This window comes from Poecilia formosa, unplaced genomic scaffold, assembly GCF_000485575.1.
Source record: "Poecilia formosa unplaced genomic scaffold, Poecilia_formosa-5.1.2 Scaffold98, whole genome shotgun sequence".
In the NCBI taxonomy this organism is placed as follows: domain Eukaryota; kingdom Metazoa; phylum Chordata; class Actinopteri; order Cyprinodontiformes; family Poeciliidae; genus Poecilia; species Poecilia formosa.
This window is the reverse complement of record NW_006800037.1, coordinates 1,233,503-1,254,087: the sequence shown is the minus strand read 5'-3', so window position 1 is coordinate 1,254,087 and position 20,585 is coordinate 1,233,503. Positions and strand designations below refer to the sequence as shown.

The following is a 20,585-nucleotide window of genomic DNA, read 5'->3' as shown; positions in this document are numbered from 1 at the left end:
CAAAATAAATGTGTGCATGCGTGCACAGTACATGTACTTAAACTTAGTTATTAAACACTATGTTAATAACTGAAGAGGGAAACGTTTCTTTAAACGTTTCCCTCTTCCTCTTTAAAAAACAACATTTTTTTGCATCTCTTTTGCAAACACATGCAATCTCTTGCCAGATCTTCAGCAAGGTTTCCAGCACTGTTTCCACCCCTTTGGGTCCAGTCATTTTAACTGTTCCTGCCGATGCCATTGTGAACATGGTTTTGGATTAGTAGGCGGACCCTGACCTCTACTCCTTGCCTGTGGTTGTTGGAGCCACTTTGTTCCTCTGTGCTTGGAAAACTGGAAGTGGAATGCCAACAAAGTTTATGTTTGAGATATAAAAGTAATTTCTTTATCTCTCCCTGTCACTTGAGTAGCATAAAAAGCAGGTTTACAAGTTCTTAAATATTGAACAGAACTGGAAAGAGTGCAACCACAGACGTTTGAGGGCATTTTGTGACCTTGCATGACCAAGCAGATAAATTGTCTAGAACTAAAAAAGTGCTTTGTACTTTAATGTTTTTCTTTCTTTATTCTGGCCCAAACAGAACTTACTAAGGGACTTTTCTTTGTTTTCTTTTTGTGCTTTTAATGCCTGATTGTCGTCATGCTCGAACACTCATGGTAAAGTCACTTCCTGTCCAGACTGTGCAACAGGTCAGATCGAAGTCACACCTGTCATCAGTTTCCTTCACACTCATTTAGGCCCACGTTGGATAACAAACCTGTGCTTTAACGGTTGTGGGTAGCTCGTGTTTATTTTACCATAGAATATGTACACTGTGATTATTAATCTCCTGTTTACAGGGTGAGTTGACACAAAAGTGTTTCATAAGGATATTGGAACATAGCATTTGGTTTCCAGTCATTTGTACCCTTGTCCCCTCACCTTGAAAAGATGGCTACAACAGGAAACTAGGAATTTGGATTATGTGTTGTGTTTCTCACTGTGCACCTACACCCTCCAATGTACATAACCTCTTACTTGTGCATAATTGTGAAGTTGAATGAAAAGGTTTTTTTTTTCTTTTTCTAATAAAATAAAATCTGAATAGTGTGGGATACCTTTGTATTTAGCTGCTCTAAATGTTTCTACCGGCTTCAACATTTTTAGGTTGCCCAGCCAATGTCCCAGTTTGAAACTGTTAGAGAATCAGTGGATGAAGCGAAAGATTAGTGTGATGACAGGAAGAAGCTCCAACCTTGAAGAAATAAATCAGCAATAAAACAAGTTGAGATGACTGTTGTAATACCAACAAAACTTTTTCATTGATCGCTTAGAAGGATACGAATAGTTTAAAAAGTCAGTGTAAGAATGTGCAAAGAACAGAATACATATTTTTCATTAGGCTGTTGTGCAACTTTTATTTCAGCTTTGAAAATGTTCACATTTTTCACATATTACATTTCTTTTGAAAAATGTATAGATTAAAGCATTTTCTTCCGATCCCATTACAAGATAAAATTGTCACTTTGTAAAATCATTTACAGTTTCCAATCAATATTTAGTTTCCATTTGCAAAATATTAAATATACACACAAAAAAAGATTCTTTTTTCAAAATCAGGGTTATCTTTTGGGAATTGTCTGTCATTTCCGATCAGAAAGAAGCAACATGGTTGAATATAAATAATGTAAAATCCTAACCTGCCAGAGGTATGAATAATTATGGGCTTTATTGAACAAATATGGTTAAATAAGTCAAGTAAAGTAGAGTAGTGCTTCAAAAACTACCTTTATTATTGTTATCGAAATAGAAATGTAGACAAGTGATGCATGTCTGTTCAATATTCTTCTCCTTCATCTTCCTCTCCCATGCTATCAGCTCCAACCTCCTCATAATCCTTCTCCAGAGCTGCCAAATCCTCCCTGGCCTCAGAGAATTCGCCCTCTTCCATCCCTTCCCCTACATACCAGTGAACAAAGGCCCGCTTGGTGTACATCAGGTCAAACTTGTGGTTAAGTCGAGCCCAGGCTTCAGCAATAGCTGTGGTGTTGCTCAGCATGCACACTGCCCTCTGGAGCTTGGCTAGGTCTCCCCCAGGAACCACTGTGGGTGGCTGGTAATTGATGCCTACCTTGAAACCAGTTGGACACCAGTCTACAAACTGGATAGACCGCTTTGTTTTGATTGCAGCAATGGCAGCATTGACGTCTTTGGGCACCACGTCGCCACGGTACAGAAGGCAGCAAGCCATGTACTTGCCCATGCGGGGGTCGCATTTGACCATCTGATTGGCAGGCTCGAAGCAGGAGTTAGTGATCTCAGCTACTGTAAGCTGCTCGTGGTACGCCTTCTCGGCTGAGATCACAGGGGCATATGTGGCCATAGGGAAGTGGATGCGAGGATATGGCACCAAGTTGGTCTGGAACTCTGTCAGATCCACATTCAGGGCACCGTCGAAACGAAGAGACGCAGTAACGGAGGACACAACCTGGCTGATGATCCTGTTCAGGTTGTTGTAGGCGGGACGCTCAATGCCAAGGTTTCTCCGGCAGATGTCGTAGATTGCCTCGTTGTCCACCATGAACGCACAGTCGGAGTGTTCCAGGGTGGTGTGTGTGGTCAAGACAGAGTTGTACGGCTCCACCACAGCAGTGGACACCTGAGGAGCGGGGTAGATTGAAAACTCAAGTTTGGACTTCTTGCCGTAGTCCACAGAAAGACGCTCCATTAGCAGGGAGGTAAAACCAGAGCCGGTTCCTCCACCAAAGCTGTGGAAAACCAGGAAGCCCTGAAGGCCGGTGCACTGGTCAGACTGGGGACCAAAGGAAAGCACACATGAAGTAGAGTTACATCTTATTTAATCTGAAAACTAAATGGGACTCCAGAAATAGTCACCAGTCTGCGGATCCTGTCCAGAACCTGGTCGATGATCTCTTTTCCAATGGTGTAGTGTCCACGGGCATAGTTGTTGGCTGCATCTTCCTTACCAGTGATCATCTGTTCAGGATGGAACAGCTGGCGGTACGTTCCAGTGCGCACTTCATCTGAAGACAAGACACTCAGATTCAGAACAATTTTCCCTCTTCATCTCCTAACATGTTGAGTGATCTTTCTTACCAATGACAGAGGGCTCGAGGTCTACAAAAACAGCTCTGGGGACATGCTTCCCAGTTCCAGTCTGACTGAAGAACGTATTGAAAGAGTCGTCTCCTCCTCCAACGGTTTTGTCACTGGGCATCTGTCCATCCGGCTGTATCCCATGCTCCAAGCAGTAGAGCTCCCAGCAGGAGTTACCAATCTGGACACCAGCCTGGCCGATGTGTACAGAGATGCACTCACGCTGTGGAAAAAAAGATTAATCATCTCATCAAGAAATGTTAAAATATATGAAGCAAGCAATGGAAAATGCTGGTCTATCCCATTTTCCCCTCTCAATTACATTTCAAGGCCACAAATCACAAGGCTTTGGCTGCCCTTTACCTACCAGAGCAACAAGATAAGGGCTCTTTTGTTAATAGACACCAGCATCGGATGACTACAGTCATTTGACTAGTCAAACTAGAACATTGGAAATGAGAACATAAATAGTTTTCCAGCTAAGAAGTCAGAAAACAGATGCCCTTGTGTGAACAAAATCCCATTTGAATAAAGTTCAGTAGCCAAACAGGAAGTAAGTGCGCCTGATTAAATACACAGATGAAAGCAGTTTCTTTAAAATATGAGAACTCCCATGAAGCTTAATAAGCAAGTTTTGTGGGAGCAAAAAACAAATAAAAACACACAAGCAGTTTCAGTTTCTATGAGGTTCATGCAGCTCCTTACATAATGTACTCCAAGAGGGGATTGCTTCCTGCATTTGAAAAGCCAAATACACTTCACATATTCATGTGATAATTTTGTTATATTAGCTTAACAGTTTGTAACAAATCATTATGAATAACAGTGGCTCATTTTTTATGCTCACCATGATTCCGGAAGTTGAGAGTTTGAGGTGTTGGAAGAAGAAAAAGCTTCAAACTTTTCCCTCACTGACAGCTAAGAGTCTTCAGAAAGATGAAAGTGATGAATTAAGGTTAGAGGCACTATTTATATTCATTTGCCCATAGAAGTACACTTTAGTCTGATAGGTTAGGTGCCAAGAGACACATTCTTATTGGTTAAAAATGAAACAAGTATTTGACTTGCTGAAACACCCCCAGCTTCTGGTGAATGCCATCATTATTGACACAGGAGGGTTTTCAACTAACTCAAGCTAACTCATTTGATTATTGCTATTATAAATAAGAAAACATTTTTTGGTTCTGAATATTTATGTCAGTGTTGCTTTTTAGAAAATAAAATAGTGAAACGGATTATTATTATTATTGTTATTATTATTATTATTATTATTATTATTATTATTATTATTATTATTATTATTTTATTTCATTTTTTTGTTAAAAGCAACAAATTCTTAAGACATTTGAGATTTTCACTCTGAGATTTTGCTCCAGTTAAAGAAAAGGGGGAAAAAAAAAAGATTTATTAAACATTTTTTTGTAAATAATCAGGTCAAATCAAACAAACAGTGGTCCAAACAAAAAATATATATTATGGGAAGGAAGTAAGTCATGCATTCATCTGTTTTTCCTGATCCATTTGCATCATGCTGTTGATAAACCGGTAGTGAATACACAACAACTAGTTCACAGTTATGGTGTATAGACAACTGGTAATAAGACTTTCAAATCTGTGAACACTCTCTGTACACTTTTCTAAGAAAAAAAATCTGAATTTTAAGGCAAAAAATGGTATTAATAATCATCTGAAGTTAATTTTGATTCCTGGAGATCACCTGGATCTCCAGTTGGGTCTCCACCCTCAAATACCTTAACCAGTATTTGGGAAATGTTTTCTACTAAGCTAAGTTCACCAATATGGAAACCACTACAAAATACATTAAATTAAATTAAAGATTAGGTTAGAGGTACTGGAATCATTCTCTGGTAAATCATTAAATTGTAATTTAATTAAATAAATGTCAGTTTGGACAATTAATTTACCAACATGTAAAAAAATATTTATATAATTTTATTTACTGGAATTTATTGATGTGAAGTAGTCAAAGTTTCCAATTAAAACTGTACAGGAAAATAAAATACCCTCATGTTTTTTTTTTCTTTTTGTTTGTTTGTTTGTTTTTTGCATTCCTTTTTAATCTTTAACAAACTTGCCCGTACCTTTCACATAAACCAATTTTAAATAACATGTATTAAGAAAGCTTTTTATGTACATGCTGGGTGTCATCTGTTATCCACTAGGGGGTGCTGCAGCGCTCTACATCCCTCTTCTTCTCACAGCTTTGGTGCTGTGGCAAACCTGAAGTGTTGAAGCGTTAACAAAACAGCACAAAAGAAATCTATTTAATAATTAGGCAACTTTAAAGTCCAACTGCTTGCATTTGGATTTATTTAGTAGCATCAGAGTGAAAGGGTTAAAATGTATGCTTCAGATTTATATTTGTTTTAAAAATCATGTAATTTCATTTTCCTGTCACAACTAAGCACTACGTCGTGGTGGTACATTGTAGTCTGTGGCTGTAATGCGACACAATGTGAGAATATCAGTGGTTGGGAATGTTTCTGCAAGGTCCAATTTAATCATTGGAGCCTAAACATTTAATAGATAGACTATTTCATCTCACTTGAGCAAATTCGCATAATTGTTTCATGAGGTGTCTATTATTCAAATGTAGAACTGGACAAATGTGTTCTGTCTTAACAGCTCCCTGGGTTTTTTAGTGAAATACTGCAGCAGTTTAACAACTACTGAGGCAGCAGTCCCTTTACTGTCTAACAAGACAGTAAAGAGAGTTGACTATATTTGGCTGCCACATTTTGCCTGTTTTTATTTGTTAAAAAAAAAGAAAAGAAAAGAAAAGAAAGTGCAATAATTTGCCAAAATATATGTTTTCCTACCACATCACAATTGTGTGCTTTTCGGTCTGTCATAGAAAACGCATTTAAGCTAGAGGTTGAAATGTGTCACCACGTATAAAATTCACAGGGCCCAATTCAGCAGTCAGGCAGCACTTCCACTTTTCACTTTACACATGCTTTAGAGCGCCCTCTTCTGCTACAATAATTTTATGCCGTCACTTCACTGGTTTATTTGGTAGCACTGATAAGAAATGAGGAAAAAAAATGATCTGATCACACTAAACCACAACTGGGTAATAACAACAGCAGCACCTAAAACAACATTTTTTAACCCAAATTCCAGGGATTTAAAAAAATATTTTAGGTAATGTGATCACTGCTAACAACACAGCTAAGGATAAGGAGGCAGACAGCATTTTAATGTGGAAGGCATTTTGTGTTAGGAACATTTTCAGTGCTTGTTGTTGTAGATAAATTGTAAAGATTCTCCCAGGTGTATTCTTTAGTTTTTTCCCTTGTTTCTAGATTTTACTTTACACTTTATTGAGTGATAAACATGCTTGCTGCATGTATTTTGTTTTTGTTATATAAAACATAATTAATGGTTTGCAGAAATATATATGTTGTACAGTGAGCAATATTGTTGAAGCTAGATATTTACACGCATAGTTTGAACACATAGTTTTGACTCTGTGTTTTGCCATAATGACCATTGCTACATTTGGAAGAAATGGGGAAATGGAAGGACAGAGTTTGTTGATGTTGGAACTGGTGATCTTATTAATATGAGACTCTTAAGGTGGGGGGTGTGGGGGGGGGGAGAAGAAAACAAGGACTTGTCAGCAGACAAACTGAAACTTTTGACTTTGGGTTGAGTGAATTTTGTGCCACTCAACCCAGATAAAACAGAGTTTCTGTGAGTAGAAACTGTTTTATCGTTGTTAAGTTTAAGGAAGCTTGATGCAAACCGGGATTTTATTTCAGCACAAAATTTCTGACCCAAATCATAAAATTAATAAGCATATTTACCAAATGTACAAAGGCAATGTAGGTACTTAATTTTTTTTTTTTTTTTTTAATTTATTTCTTTTTTAAATATACTGTATATAAAAAAAACTCTTGTTATTCTGGCTAACTAGGAAGAAAACCTCACAATCCTTATTGACCTAAAAGACAGTAAGAAACAAGTGTCTGTTTGTAGGTCAACTATTAACTATTTTAGCTGAAGCGGGTCACAGTCACAGTGTTTGCATTGTGTTTACTTTAAAATCAGACTGTGCAATTTATGATCTGCACTGATTCTTTTTTGTTGTACATTCGAGCTGTTACCCATTACCAGAGAAACATCTTGTTGGCTGGTAAAAGCCTTTGTAAATGTCTTCAGGAAAGTGTGTGTATCTGTCTTGATGCTACAACAGCATGAAGCCAATTATACCAGTTAAAAGACAGAGGGTTTGTGGCCTGCAGCTGGCACAAGGGGTGCAATTAATAACCCACTGCTGACAGGAAACGGTTTGGCTACCATCATGATAATAATGAGGTTATTGCTACCTGCTGTGACTGTATGATCACATTTTATTTATTTGTTTTTTTGTTTTTTTTAATCCTTCCCCTACTGCTGGTAGCATTTAACGCCGTTCAAATCTCTCACAAACGCTGTTTTCTCTTATTCTTTTTGAACACGGACACCAGTTAACTCTTCAGAATGTGCCTTTAAAGCTAACGGCGTTGCTCCTCCTTGCACATGAGCCTGCATTCATGCAAATGCCAGCAGATACTTGGAGCAGATACCGACACAAAGGGACTCACACGAAGATATTCTCTGCTACACACTTCTTCAGCTCTCTGCTTGGCACCAGATCACCCCGCTGACAGACACTTAGATTGTTCCTGACCAATGACTTGCGCTCTCTGCTCTGCGAGGTCTGATTTCATAGTGGGAAATGTGAGACAAGTCCAGGAGAGGGTTCACGGCAGGGGCAAGGAGGCAATCCGTACAGTCGGGCTTCGTATCTTCACGTCATGCTGGGCATTCTCTCCTGACACAGCTTTCAGCCCCTCCGTTGTCTGGTGCCTCGTCTATTCTGAGGGTTTTCTCAGCCTCCCGTCCAAAGGATTGGAAGCATTCCAGTCGGGCACAGTGCCTGGGTGGTCCCACCACCCCACCCTCTCCCCTCGTCCACTGGAAGAAGAAGGCAGAAGAATGTGAGAGGCACAATGTGACCGTTGATGAAGACGGCATGGATGCAATGCTTACCTGCCGTTGACCCATACAGCAGTGAGGGCTCCGCGATTTACAATCTACAGATCCAGGCCAAGGCCAGGGGAAGAAGATCCACTGACCCATCATTTAGATGGGCCTGACAGGTGACGAGGACGGACTGACCTGCACGTCACCCAAAGAATCTTTGGGTGACATGCAAAAAAATAAAAAATCCGGCGTATCTTGAATGTATTTTTATTATTTTGAATGAACAGTGAACACGCACACATTGTGAGAATAAATACAAATACATTCCGAGGTTATTTATGTACATGAACAGAAGGGGTTTCTGACTAACCATGAAAAGTGAGGGGAACGGCACCATGCGTGGAGGGTTTATACGCTTTCTAGACATTGCGCTGCAAATGGGAAATGGAGAGCATTAACGGAAGCGATGTGACAATGTTTACCAAGAATCGAATATGTTAAATTACATGGCATCACAGTGTACCCATCTCCCCTTCTGAAATTTTACATGTGTTGACCTAACTAGCCTGGGGAGATGAAAATGTGTTTCCAGAGTGGATTGCAGCTTCTCCCTGAGCCTGAACTCCACCCTCAGGAGGTGAAGTATGAGTCCTGCATGGAGTAGAGGCAGTCAATGGGAGTGAGTGGGGACGATCCGGCCAGAGAGAGGCAGTCATTGTCAGCAACATGGCACAGAGACTCCGTGTCTATTTCCCCATACAAGCCTTGAAAACCTGCGAAAATACAAATTATTATTAGATTAGCGCATGTAGACTTGACCTTTCACTTACAAGAGCCGACTGTCACACGAATGACTTCGCCAGGCTTGTTATGCAAAGCAAATGTCTTACCCATGACAATTTAAAAAGACATGTTCGCATCGATACATGTTGAAATTCTTCTAAAATTAACAATCTCATGTTGCTCATTCATGATTAGTCGTAACTTTCTAGTTAATGTTTCAGACCGAATAGAATGAATACATCGTTGAAACAGCTGAATGTGAAAACGTCAGTGGGATGAACGTTGATATGACTCTGGATTCAAGACTGTGGACAAGTTTTGGAATTGAAAAATCACATTGGTATATTTTAAAATAGTGAATAAAACTATATTCTTCATGGTGTCCAAATAAACCACAAGAATCCTATTTCACCCAATCAGCCAAGTTTTATTTTTGATATTTTACATTTTGTTTATGCTATATTGTTCCTCCAGATTAAATAGAATGTAGAATATAAATCTTCTAAGATGGCTCCATGTTTAAGAGGGAAGGTAATATTTTTATTGTCTTTTTTATGTTTATTAAAAACACTTTACTAGTTAATTTGAAGTTAATGTACCGGTAGTCTAAAACACAGCTTAGGATAGTAAAATCTACAGTAAATTACATCAATTTCCAGTAAATCGTCACTTTTCCATTTGATGTGGCATTAGTTTGGGATGATTAAAGGACTTTATGTAATTTTTTATTTTTTAATAGCAAGAAAGTTGAAGGTCCTTTGTCTTTGAAGACACAATTATTTATCTGAGTTAGTTCTTTCATCTGAATGTCTGAAGCACAGTATTTTACCGCAGAGTCAATAGTCTGGAGTGACCAGATGAAATTGACTGTGTCTTTATACATACAGAGGAAATTTTCATTCACTGACTATTCTGTTGGATAAAATGTGATTCCTGCTCAGACACAACCAGAATAAAAACAATGAACCAGTGATAATGAACTGTACCATATTTATCAAACTACTAACACATGATTCCAATTCCACAGTCAGTTCTTTTGTGCTCAAAGTGAATTAAAGTTCTAAAAATAACTTTTTTTTTTCATTTTTTTTACATTTGAAAAGAATACACCCAGTTTTCACAAATGTATCTATAAACTTGAGAATTGATATCAGAACCCTGTCTATGTGAGAACTTGTCTGTTCTCGGGGTATCCCTGCTGATGTGGGAGCCGTAAGCAGTGGCTTATGTTGCTTATGCATTGTGCTGGCTCAACAACAACCTTCTAACTTTTTGGAAAACAGCCAAGCTGCAAAAATAATCCTGTTTTTTTAACGGGGAGGTAACACAGATTCTGATATGAAAAAAGAAAATAAGGGTTAAAAAAAAAAAAAAAAACAGAAGGTGACTTGATTCCAAATTCTAGGTTTCGCACTGATATGTGAAATTTCAACAAGCTTAAATTTTAACATTTACAAAATGATTTAAATTCACTCTCACTTTTCTTTCTTTGTCAAATTACAAAATGCTTTTTCATGAACTAAAACAGGGTTTAATTTGCAGAGTTCTTTTACCGTAAGGGTGCATGTGATCCCCTGGCATCTGGGGTGGAGTCAGGCCCTGTCTGAAGGGGTCCGTGTCCCAGTCCTGCTGCTCCAAAGAGGTGAGCCCCATCTGCTGCTGCTGCTGCTGCTGAACATGGGCGAAAGATGGCCCCATGCACTTTGCCTCTGAACCTAAACTGCCACATGAGGGCACTGTAGAGCACAGAAACTCAATGAAATTGTTTCATAAAGCTGATTGATAAGATTCTTCTTTAACATTGATGTGAATTTGTTACATTTGCTCTTTTTGTGATCTGTGATTCAGTTGATTTTACTCTTAATCCAAATTGTGAGTAATTAAAGTCACAAGTGATGAATTGTAAGGTTTTACGTCTGTACTCACCTGTTGAGAGTTCACACTGCTCCTGAGTGTGTTGCTGCTCCTGCTGCTGTTGTCTTCTGGCCAATTTCTTCATCTAAACAACAAACGTCCATTAAATTAAATACCAAAAAACAAAAAAGAAAAAAAAAAAAGAAAAAATATTTTTTGCTCTGTGTCACGTGACTCAGTCGCAAAAATATTAACAGTGAAGTCAAGAACATCTGTCATTGAGTGAGAGAAACCACACATGAGTCCACTTTGAGAGGAAATATTAGCTCTAATCTCCAGTGATCTCCCTGCAAGATGTCATCAGCTTCCTGTATAAGGAGATAACTCGGCTGATTTCCACTCTGGCTCACAAAGTCAGTGCAGAAAGACTGCTTTTATTAAACGTGCATGTGAGATTGTGTATGCGTGTGCGTGTGTGAGCGTGTGTGCGTGTGTGTGTGTGTGTGCGTGTGTGTGCTTACTTTAGCTCTCTGGTTCTGGAACCAAACCTGCACAACCCGGACACTTAGGCCTGTTTCTGCTGCCAAGGTCTCCCTTACCTTGGATTAAGATTCAGGTGGGAAGCAGAAAAAGATATAAAGCAAGGTTAGAAAAGTACAAAACAGGAGGAAAGATAATTGTGCATTTGAAGGTTAAAAAGTTTGTTTGCTCTTACAAGGGTCAAATCATAATGACGCTACATCTTAGATTTATATGAGGTAAATCTGCTTTGTATCTTTACAACTTCCTTCAACTTCCTAATATGAAACAAAAACAAAACAAAAAAACCCCACTGTGTCACTGAGCTGTGATGAAGTCACTTGCCTCTACTCTGTATAAAATCAAAGCGCGTTACCTTTCGGCAAGGTTTTGATGAGACCTCAAAGGAAGCCTTGAAGGTGCGTCTCTGTTGGGTGGTCAGAATAGTGCGAGGTCTTTTGGGACGTTTGGTTTCTGGATTATCTGCACCGCCTCGCCTCTGTGTAATCCGCCCCAATTCCTCCTCTTCTTCATCGTCACTTTTACCTGCTGGGCCAACGTGACAGGGAAAGACATGCAGAAATTAGACCTGGGAAACATTTTACCAAGCAAAACCTAGTTGTGTAATTTAATATGTAGAGCAGATATAATGTACCTGGATGAACATTTTAGGCTTTAACAGCAGTTAGTCCTGATGATCTGTTCAAATCAGCTGATTGCATCACTACTTTTATTTTTCATTCAGAATTTCACAGATCTTACTTGATTTAAATAAATAAATACTCACAGCACTGTCACTTTGTGTAGTACTAAATAAAAGTAGCGTTCCACTACAGTTTTTACACATTTTTGTCAAAATCATGACAACTCAAATGTCTTGTTTAAACCATCCAAACTGATGCTTAACTGTTAGGTGGAATAAAAAGGATGAATTATTTTTCAGTTTTACAAATGAAAACTTTGATGCTTATAGATAAAATCCGGTGCAATCAATTTCTTTGATTGATTGTCACCCAATTGATAAATGGAGACCAGTTTTGTGCGCGTCTGCCTGTGTGTGTGTAAAAACAACTGCTTGTTCCAGTTAAGAAATAAAAAATAAAAGACAAATATAGGGAAATCAAAAAAAAAAAAGAAAAAAAAAAGTTTTGAAGCCGCGTAAAACTAGGTGAGGTTATACAACGATACATTAAGGTTTAGACATCTTACAGAGCGCTGTTCAATCCGTCATTTGAAAAACAAATTCAGACAGAGAGAGAGGAAACAGTTAAACAGAGAAGCAGCCAAGAGACGTGGTGGAGTTGTGGAGCTCTGCAGCTCAGGTGGGAAAATCTACACTGACAGAACAACCAGTGGTGGTGCACGCTAGAAATCTGACCACTATGGAAGGTTGCCAAGAAGAAAGACATTGCATAGGAAAAAAAAAATCATAGGAGGAGCTGTCTGCTGTTTACCACCAGCTATACATGAGACACAGCAAATGTGTAGCAGAAGGTGCTCTGCTAAATGAGCTTTTCCCCTAAATGCAAAATATGTTGGGAAAAAAACATTTTATGTGTGGGAAAACTGAAGCTGGTCACCACTCTGAACAAACAAAGCTCATAGCGACAGCATCATGCTGCTTCTCTTTAAATTTGGGTGTCAGACCTGTTTTAAGTGAGCTCAAAACAGGTAATAATAGCAAAAACCAATTGTTTGTCTAGTCACATTCAGCAAAAGTAGGAAACTGTTGTCCAAAACTGACTTTTGCGATTTTGGACGACAGCACTTAGTTTATATGAACTAATTAATCATGTCTGAACGAGGTTTGATTCACATAGGATTAAATATGAATTTCCTGACTTAATAGTAGTTGCACATTTTTATTTAATGTACTTTGCATGAAAACTTAGCGTGATTATTTTGAAATCACATCGTCTGCAACAGAAAATATATATATATATATTTTTTTTAATCAGTCATCATATCTAACAATGCATAAGGCATATACACATCAGTTTTTTTCAGTGCATTTCTTTTGAGAAGTTTTTGATAGGAAATGAATCAGGTATCGCTCTAAAGTCAGTGGGAAAGCAGCATCAGTTTTAAGCAAAATAATATGTTTCTGTTTTTATTCACATTATATGAAAAATGGGATTCTGTTTTATACTTCTCAATAATCAATAGAAATACTTACATCTGCTTTTTATTTTAAAAAAAACTGTATTCATTATTGTAAAGGAAGCAATGCTATTGGTCTAACGGCGTTTTAATTATTAAATGATGATTTATTTCTCATCTTAAAATGTTAATGCATAATTAATTAAAGCAAGCAGCTCCTAAATATAAATAATTGACTTATTTATGCATATATAAATTCATACATAAAACATTTCTAATACTTACACATGTAGACCTAAATAAATGATCTCATAGTCTGCTTTTCGAAAGGGCTGCTATGTCAGCTGCTGCCTGCTTTAGTGAGCTACACAATTTTGAGCAAACAACCCCCAAAGCAAGAATAAAGAGCACGTATGTCATTAATAGTCAGTGGAAGAGAAGCAGCATCAAAGAATTCAGATTGTATACCCGTATCTGAGGACGCTGGACTCGCCAGACACTGATGGTAGTCCTCTCTGGCACACAGAAGCTGTCCCTCCCTGAGGACACAGCGGTCTCCAGTCTGCAGGCGGCAGGAACAAACTTTGCAGGTGAAGCAGCGCAGGTGGAAAGCGGCGGCTCCTGCTCGCATCACAAGCTCTGCAGGGGAGATGGCCTCCGCACAGCCCCCACAACGCACTGCAAACAGACTGAAGACAAGAAGGTGTGAGTAGGCATAAGTATCGGACACTCAACCAGCCGTTAGGGTAATGCGTTTGTTTGCTTTAAGTTCTCAAAGACTTTGTACGCCTCAGTAAAACGTCACTTCATGAGAAGAAAGTACACTTTCTTGACCTGGAGAATGTTGCTGAGTCTCGCTGTCACTCAAAACCGCAACCAGCGCCTGACTTCTCCCCTTTCCTCCTCCTTCCCCTCCTACCCCAAAACCGTTTAGACACATACCCTCAGTGTGTCGGGTGTGTATCTTAGCGCCTGGCAACCAGAACTGGTGGGCTCAGCCCCGAGAGACTGTTGCCGTGGCTCCGACTGCTGTGTCCGAGGCCGTGCTCCTGGGGGCCGGAGAGAAAAGGCTCTCGGCAGGCCATGGCTCCAGGCTGAGGGGGGGAATCAGGTCTCCTGGTGGGAGAGACTGAGCCGCTGGTCCCAAGAATTATCCGTGGAATTATCTTTAAGTCTGCTTAACCAGAGTCGGACAAAGGCAGAGCCGGCCCCCGAGCAGCGGGACCATTGTCCTCCAGTTGGCAAGGCCACATTTTGGGTCTGTCACGCAGGATGATGCGTCATCATCCTGGAGCTGGCGTTTGTTTCCAGACCTGACTGGGTCACCAGACCAGGCAGTGAGGAGGCATGAGAAAGTGACAGCTTTACCCCCCTTTTTTTTTTTTTTGTTTTCATCTAAAATACTGCACTTGCCCAACAAGGAGAGAGAACTGGGTTTTATACCTTTTTTTCATACATAAAATAAAGAATGCAAACAGGGTCAAAGCGCTTTTAGTTTCTTCAGTCGTAATTTTCCTAAGATAAAGCAAAATGCATGGCAAATAACATAATAATGATTAATGCCCCAAGATTTGCTACAGCTACTAAACGACAATAATCTTGTATGTTTTATAATTTTGTGTGTTTTGGAAGCATGCTTAGGGTCATCGTTCATGTTGTAACCAGGTTGTAACTTCCTGCTTGATGTCTTGACATGTTGCTTCGATGCTGTTCTTTCCTCCTGATGTAATCTATTTTGCGATGCGCTTCAGATCATCCTGGAGAAAAACAATCCACAGCACGATGATACTACAAACATGTCCGTTTCTTGGACACAGAGGCATTTCTTTCCTGAATGGTGTGGCTGGACAGTCCTGTATTTTATCTAATTAATTTTTTTTTGTTTCTGCATATAATTGATCGAACAGATGAAAGCAGTGATTCCAGGCATCTGTGAATTGTACTCAAGGGTTGGCTAATTTCTTTTGATTTTTTTCATGATGCCAGAAGGACCTGCTGAGGATCAGATGTTGCTCTAAAATACACTTGACATTATGTTTAATCCTTAGGTTGAGAATACACCTATTAAAGGCTTGGAAAGTCGTTAAATCATAACCTAGACTTCCCTAAATTGTTAAAGCAAATGGTAATGTCAGTATTTGTAAAAAAAAAAAAAATTCATTTGAAAAAGGTTGCATGATTTTAGCATTTTAGCAGGTACAAATAGATTAAGCTAAACACAGGCACATAAAAAGACATTACGTTTTATGAATAATTTTGGGAAAGTTTATTTTCTTAGGTTTTCTTATTTTTCTTTAAATATCCAGAGGAACATGTTTTTTTATGTAATATTGAACACATTTATGATTTACATTTTCCTTAATATTCACAAACCAACTCAGACCAAGACAAAACAAACACTTACGATAAAGGACCCCTGTCGAGTGGTCTAGAGCTCCTACATCCTAAAGGCAAACATTGCTGAGACCTCTTAATGTCACTCTGGAAACGGTGAATCCCAGCCCCAGAAACTCACCAGTCGCCCTACTTGACCCGTCAGAACCGTACGGCCCTCAGCGTTGATGGTGTGGGCTTTAATATGGCCAACATACCATCTGTGGTATGTGCATTCCTGTGGTGACACGAGGTGAATCACCCAAATATATCAAAGGACGTGTGGCTGAGGAAATACCCGGAGTGTTTGCGGGTCTCTGGGATACACTGAGCCGATCTCTCCCCGTGACGCTAATGATAGATGTCAGCAGAGAGCAAACTGCGGGCATTAATGTTTTGGAGATCATTTCTTGTTTTGAGAATCGCCGTTCCATTACAGGCCCAGTCCAGCTCGCCCTATTAGCCCTGGTTCTTTTAAGAGTCAGTAATGCAAAGGCAAGAGTACCTCAAATACTTAGGCAGCAGCTCAAGATGTTTAATATTTCAGAGTTTCCGCTGACATGATTGGCCCAGCGACTCGGCCGGGAGAGCGGGAACACTCAGTCACGCTGGATTAAGACCAATTAGTGACATGGTGGTTATAGAGAAATAAGTCAGCAGAATATTATTCTCCTCCATACCATTATGGGGCACATTTAAGGTGAACACACCGTGTAAGAAAAACAAAACAAAACAAAACAAAACAAAACAACTAAACTCTACACTCACTCACTGTTCTTGCCATGACCTCAGAAGCTGACCTTTGGTAGTGGGGCAAACAGACTGCAGGTCTGCTGGACATGCACAGATCCTGTTTCTGGATCAGGTTAACCTGGATCCTCTGCTGAACACACACAGCAACATAGGACACATATCAGATATGCATCTTCGGGTCAAATGCACCACCCGTCACATCGCATATCTGCAGACCAATCTGCTGTCCACTCCACATGCCCACTGAGCCATTTAGGTAATCTATATACTGACAGTCCAACCAAACTAAACCTCCTGTTGTCTGACAGGATTTATGTTTTAATAAATAATACGACAGCTTGTTGCATGTAGAGTACCATATCATCGACGCCGGTCAGAAGAACAAATGTAAGACTAATTTAATTAAGTTAATCCTTTGGTTCTTAAATGTAACCATTGAAAGAAAAGTGATCAAAAAGTTCACATGTTCTTCACACCATCTGGATTTAACCAGTGATCATCATGAGCAACATATTACTGGTTGGATGCAGCATGTGCAAGTCCAGATAAATGCAATGTTATGGCTATATTCTTGCTATATGCACACTCATTTATGTATTTTATTTTTTTTTAGCGTGTAAAATTATATTGTTCACACTTATTTTCTCCAACAGGTACTACATGTTAAAAACCTTCAAAAATGTGTTGATGTCCCCACTCTGTTTCAGCCTGGGTCCATCAGTTGTAATATTATGGTTTCTCGAAACCAGAACAAATCCAAATGAAAATGTTCCAGTTTAAAATCATTAAGTCACAAATCTAAAAAATATTGTATTAGGAAATTTTCAAACCATAAACTTCTGGATAATTTTTGCAAGTTAGAGTGAATCCCAACTTTCAAGCTAGTAATGAAAAAAAAACAAACAAACAAACAAACAAACAAAAAAACACGTTAACTAAAGACACCATGTGTTTATGCATTTATTTAAAAATACATTTAGCATTCCAGTTCATATGATGTAGTTCATTAGTATTTTTTTTTCCAAAAGCAATAATACTGTTTTATTTTGCTTAGCAATAAATGTTTACATTTAATTTAGTTTACTCTTTAATTGCTTGAAAAGTTTGTATGGCTTTTACAGTATTTTAATCTTTACAACACAATTATGAACTGGTTTAAATTGGCACTTTATTAAGTAAATCTTCCAACACATGTGCTCTACTTTTTACTGGTTCATGATGATCTTTTTTTCTGTCAAAAGAATACAGAAAAAAAAAGTAATATCCAAATGCTATCCCTAAATTAAAAAAAATGGTAAAGGGCAGTAATAAATACACAAACAAAAAAAAATATATATATATATATATATATATATATATATATATATATATATATATATATATATGCAGAGAACACTATCATTGTCTTATAACTCCTTATAACTCCATTCAGCCTCCTAGCACACTCTGGCTGCTCTCACAAGCACAAAGGAAAACATGATCCAGACAGAAGATCCTGCATGTGCTTAGAGACAAATGTTGTCTCAGTATGAAAAAAATCACACTAAAAAAGTGGCACCGTTTGTTTGGTGAGCTGATTCTGGCACACATTTCTAAAACACTCAACGAGGACAAAAGCAGTGCCCATGTGTGTCACCCAGACAGGAGGCTGGGGGTGTGGTGAGGGTCGGCAGGGGGAGGGGGGTTTTCAGAGGTGGAGCCTTGGCACCAGGCCTCCTGCTAATTGATCAGCTCAGATATCTCACGGTCGACTGGACCTCGTCCCATTGCTCAACACAGGGGCTGCTGCAGGAAGAGATTTCCAGATGCCGCTGCGCATATCGCCAGGGCTCCTGGAGCGCACTGTCCCCCAAAATAAGTTCACACCATCCTCACCGTCTCTCTGCAAGGGATGCACCAGACCTTCTGACATATGGCTCTGCTCTACTAATTACCTCTTTGCACTGCTCTTTGGTTCTGAACTGTTATAGCCGCTCATCACATGGAACTGTTTGGAATTTCGACCAGAATAATAGTGTTGAACCTATATAAAATTGCTTTCTTTTTTTTTTTTTTACATTCGTCTGGACTACTTTTGTTGGTGCAACCTTTGCCAAACTGGAGCAAAAATAATATGGGCTAATACCTTTTGGGTGGGTGTATTTCCTCTTGTTTGGGTGAGAGCAGCTTGAAGGAAGACTGTGGCGACACGTAAGTGGGAGAGAGTACGGTCACTTTTTTTTAGGGAGGTGTGAGAGGTGGGGAGGGGACCATATGCTGTCCCCAGCTTGCATTTGCCACGCCAATGGCCCCCAACATCTTAACACATTTTGACAATGTGTCAGCTGAGCTATACCCCTGGTTGTGCGTGAAGGTGTGATGGTGTTATTGTGCATGTGTTGTCTGTGATCATGATGTACCATAAACAATAGTTTCCTTACATCCTTTCCCCGCCCACCCATCCACCCACTCTGCAGTCACCTTGTTCTCTCAGCTCGCCAAGGCCAACTTTCTTTAAAGTCATGACGCAAAGTTAAAAACCCTTGCAAACTCAACCACGGAGATTTGACTACACTGCAAAAATGGAAACTATTTCATTGAGTCTTTAGCCTCTGTTTCTTACTGTTACACAAGCAAACGCCCACCAACACATGCATTCTTCGTCAAGGTCAAGATGTGGACAAGGATTCTTTTGTGAAAGTCGGACTAACATTGGGATAGCGAGTACGTAAATGGGCACCAAAGGAAAACATTGCACTTGCAAACTTGCTGTAACTCATAGGTATCCTATTTTGGTATAAAATGTTATATACGGTTTCCTAGCAAGTGTTCATACCGTTTGGGGTTTCTATGCAGGGGACAGAGTAAAAGTGTAAAACATGGTGCTGTGGTTAAATCAGATCAAGACTGGACTTTTTTTAACCAGCATTGTACATCCCTACTGTGATCAGTGGTGGTGGCAGCATCGTGCCCTTGGGATGTTTTTTCTTCATCAACAGAAAAAAAAACATCTGAGAAATATCTCAGAAGTGAAGATGGAGGGACAAAAACAGTGCAAAACTTGAGGTGGAGTTTGACAAACCAGGACAGCGAAGTTAAACATAAAGTCAGAGCTACAATGGACTCGTTTTAGTACAAGTATAAAAAAGGTTCAATTCTAAGGTCTAAGTTTGGACTTAAATCGACGAAACGGCTTAGAGACTAATGTTTAAAGAAATTCAAAATGGCGGAAGAAGGTGAGCTGGTTTGCAAAGAACAACGACAGAAATACCCAGACGACTTTTGTGATGATCTATGAAATAAAATTCCAATCAAAAATATTTTTTAAAAACAAACACAGGACGAAGTTCAAGGAGTTGAGAATACCTTTGAAACTGTTTCCTGCACCTTGAAAACTCTGATGCATTTTTATGGACGCCCAATATCATTTATAATGCTAATGTGGGAAATGAAATTAATCGAGTAAAAGTAATTATCCCTGTATAATGAGTTATAGTAGGTTACTTATCTGCTTTGAACCAGAATGGTGAGAGTTTGTCAGCGCTCATTGAAAAACTCTAGACGACTGAAGATAATGTCAGAATGAGGTTTTTGGTTATAGCATGGATGTCTGGTGAAGTTGGAAATTGTGACTTTTTTTTTTTTTTTTCTTTCCACACTAAGAAAATATCATAAAGTTTCTGTACTCACTGAGCATAGTCCCGCCTGCAGAAAAGTTTCCGGTCCCGCAGAAAGCAGGAATTCCTGAGCGGGTCCCCGCACGCCGCGCACCGCACGCACTCCTCATGCCAGAGGCCATCACTGACTCTGAGGAGAAACCTGTCTCTGATCGGCCGGTGGCACCCAGCGCACACTGCCTTCTGATCCATGCCTGCAGGGTTCAGAGGGGGAGCTCCTTTGACGAGCGGGCTTTCAACTAAATCAGCGTATCTGGGAAAAAGAAAAAAAAAAAAGAAGAAGAAGAAGAAAAAACTCATTCAGATCGATGCACCAATCATCACTTGGATAAAATGTTTGAATGCAATACAATTTCCGTAACGTCAGAATTGCATTTATTTTATTTCATACGTGTCTGCTAATTTCAATACTCATCGCAAAGGCCTTGAAAAGAAATATTTTTTGAAATATTACGATA

General features: G+C 39.2%; 2 protein-coding genes across 2 annotated transcripts; both read right to left on the bottom strand.

The window, feature by feature from the left end:
- Window positions 1–1,315: 1,315 nt before the first annotated feature.
- Window positions 1,316–4,039, bottom strand: LOC103142586 (tubulin alpha-1C chain-like). Its single transcript, XM_007558718.2, has 4 exons — window positions 3,945–4,039; window positions 3,098–3,320; window positions 2,876–3,024; window positions 1,316–2,792 (listed from the first exon to the last, which is right to left on the bottom strand). The coding sequence occupies exons 1-4, from the start codon at window positions 3,945–3,947 to the stop codon at window positions 1,818–1,820; spliced, it is 1,350 nt and encodes a 449-aa protein (XP_007558780.1). The 5' UTR covers window positions 3,948–4,039; the 3' UTR covers window positions 1,316–1,817.
- Window positions 4,040–8,349: 4,310 nt separating this feature from the next.
- lmx1a (LIM homeobox transcription factor 1, alpha) lies at window positions 8,350–20,371 on the bottom strand. The gene is made up of 7 exons (XM_016674619.1): window positions 20,141–20,371; window positions 13,814–14,034; window positions 11,622–11,791; window positions 11,248–11,325; window positions 10,799–10,871; window positions 10,426–10,608; window positions 8,350–8,862 (listed from the first exon to the last, which is right to left on the bottom strand). Exons 1-7 carry the CDS (start codon window positions 20,317–20,319, stop codon window positions 8,720–8,722), a joined length of 1,047 nt encoding a protein of 348 aa, XP_016530105.1. The 5' UTR covers window positions 20,320–20,371; the 3' UTR covers window positions 8,350–8,719.
- Between the last annotated feature and the right edge of the window lie 214 nt (window positions 20,372–20,585).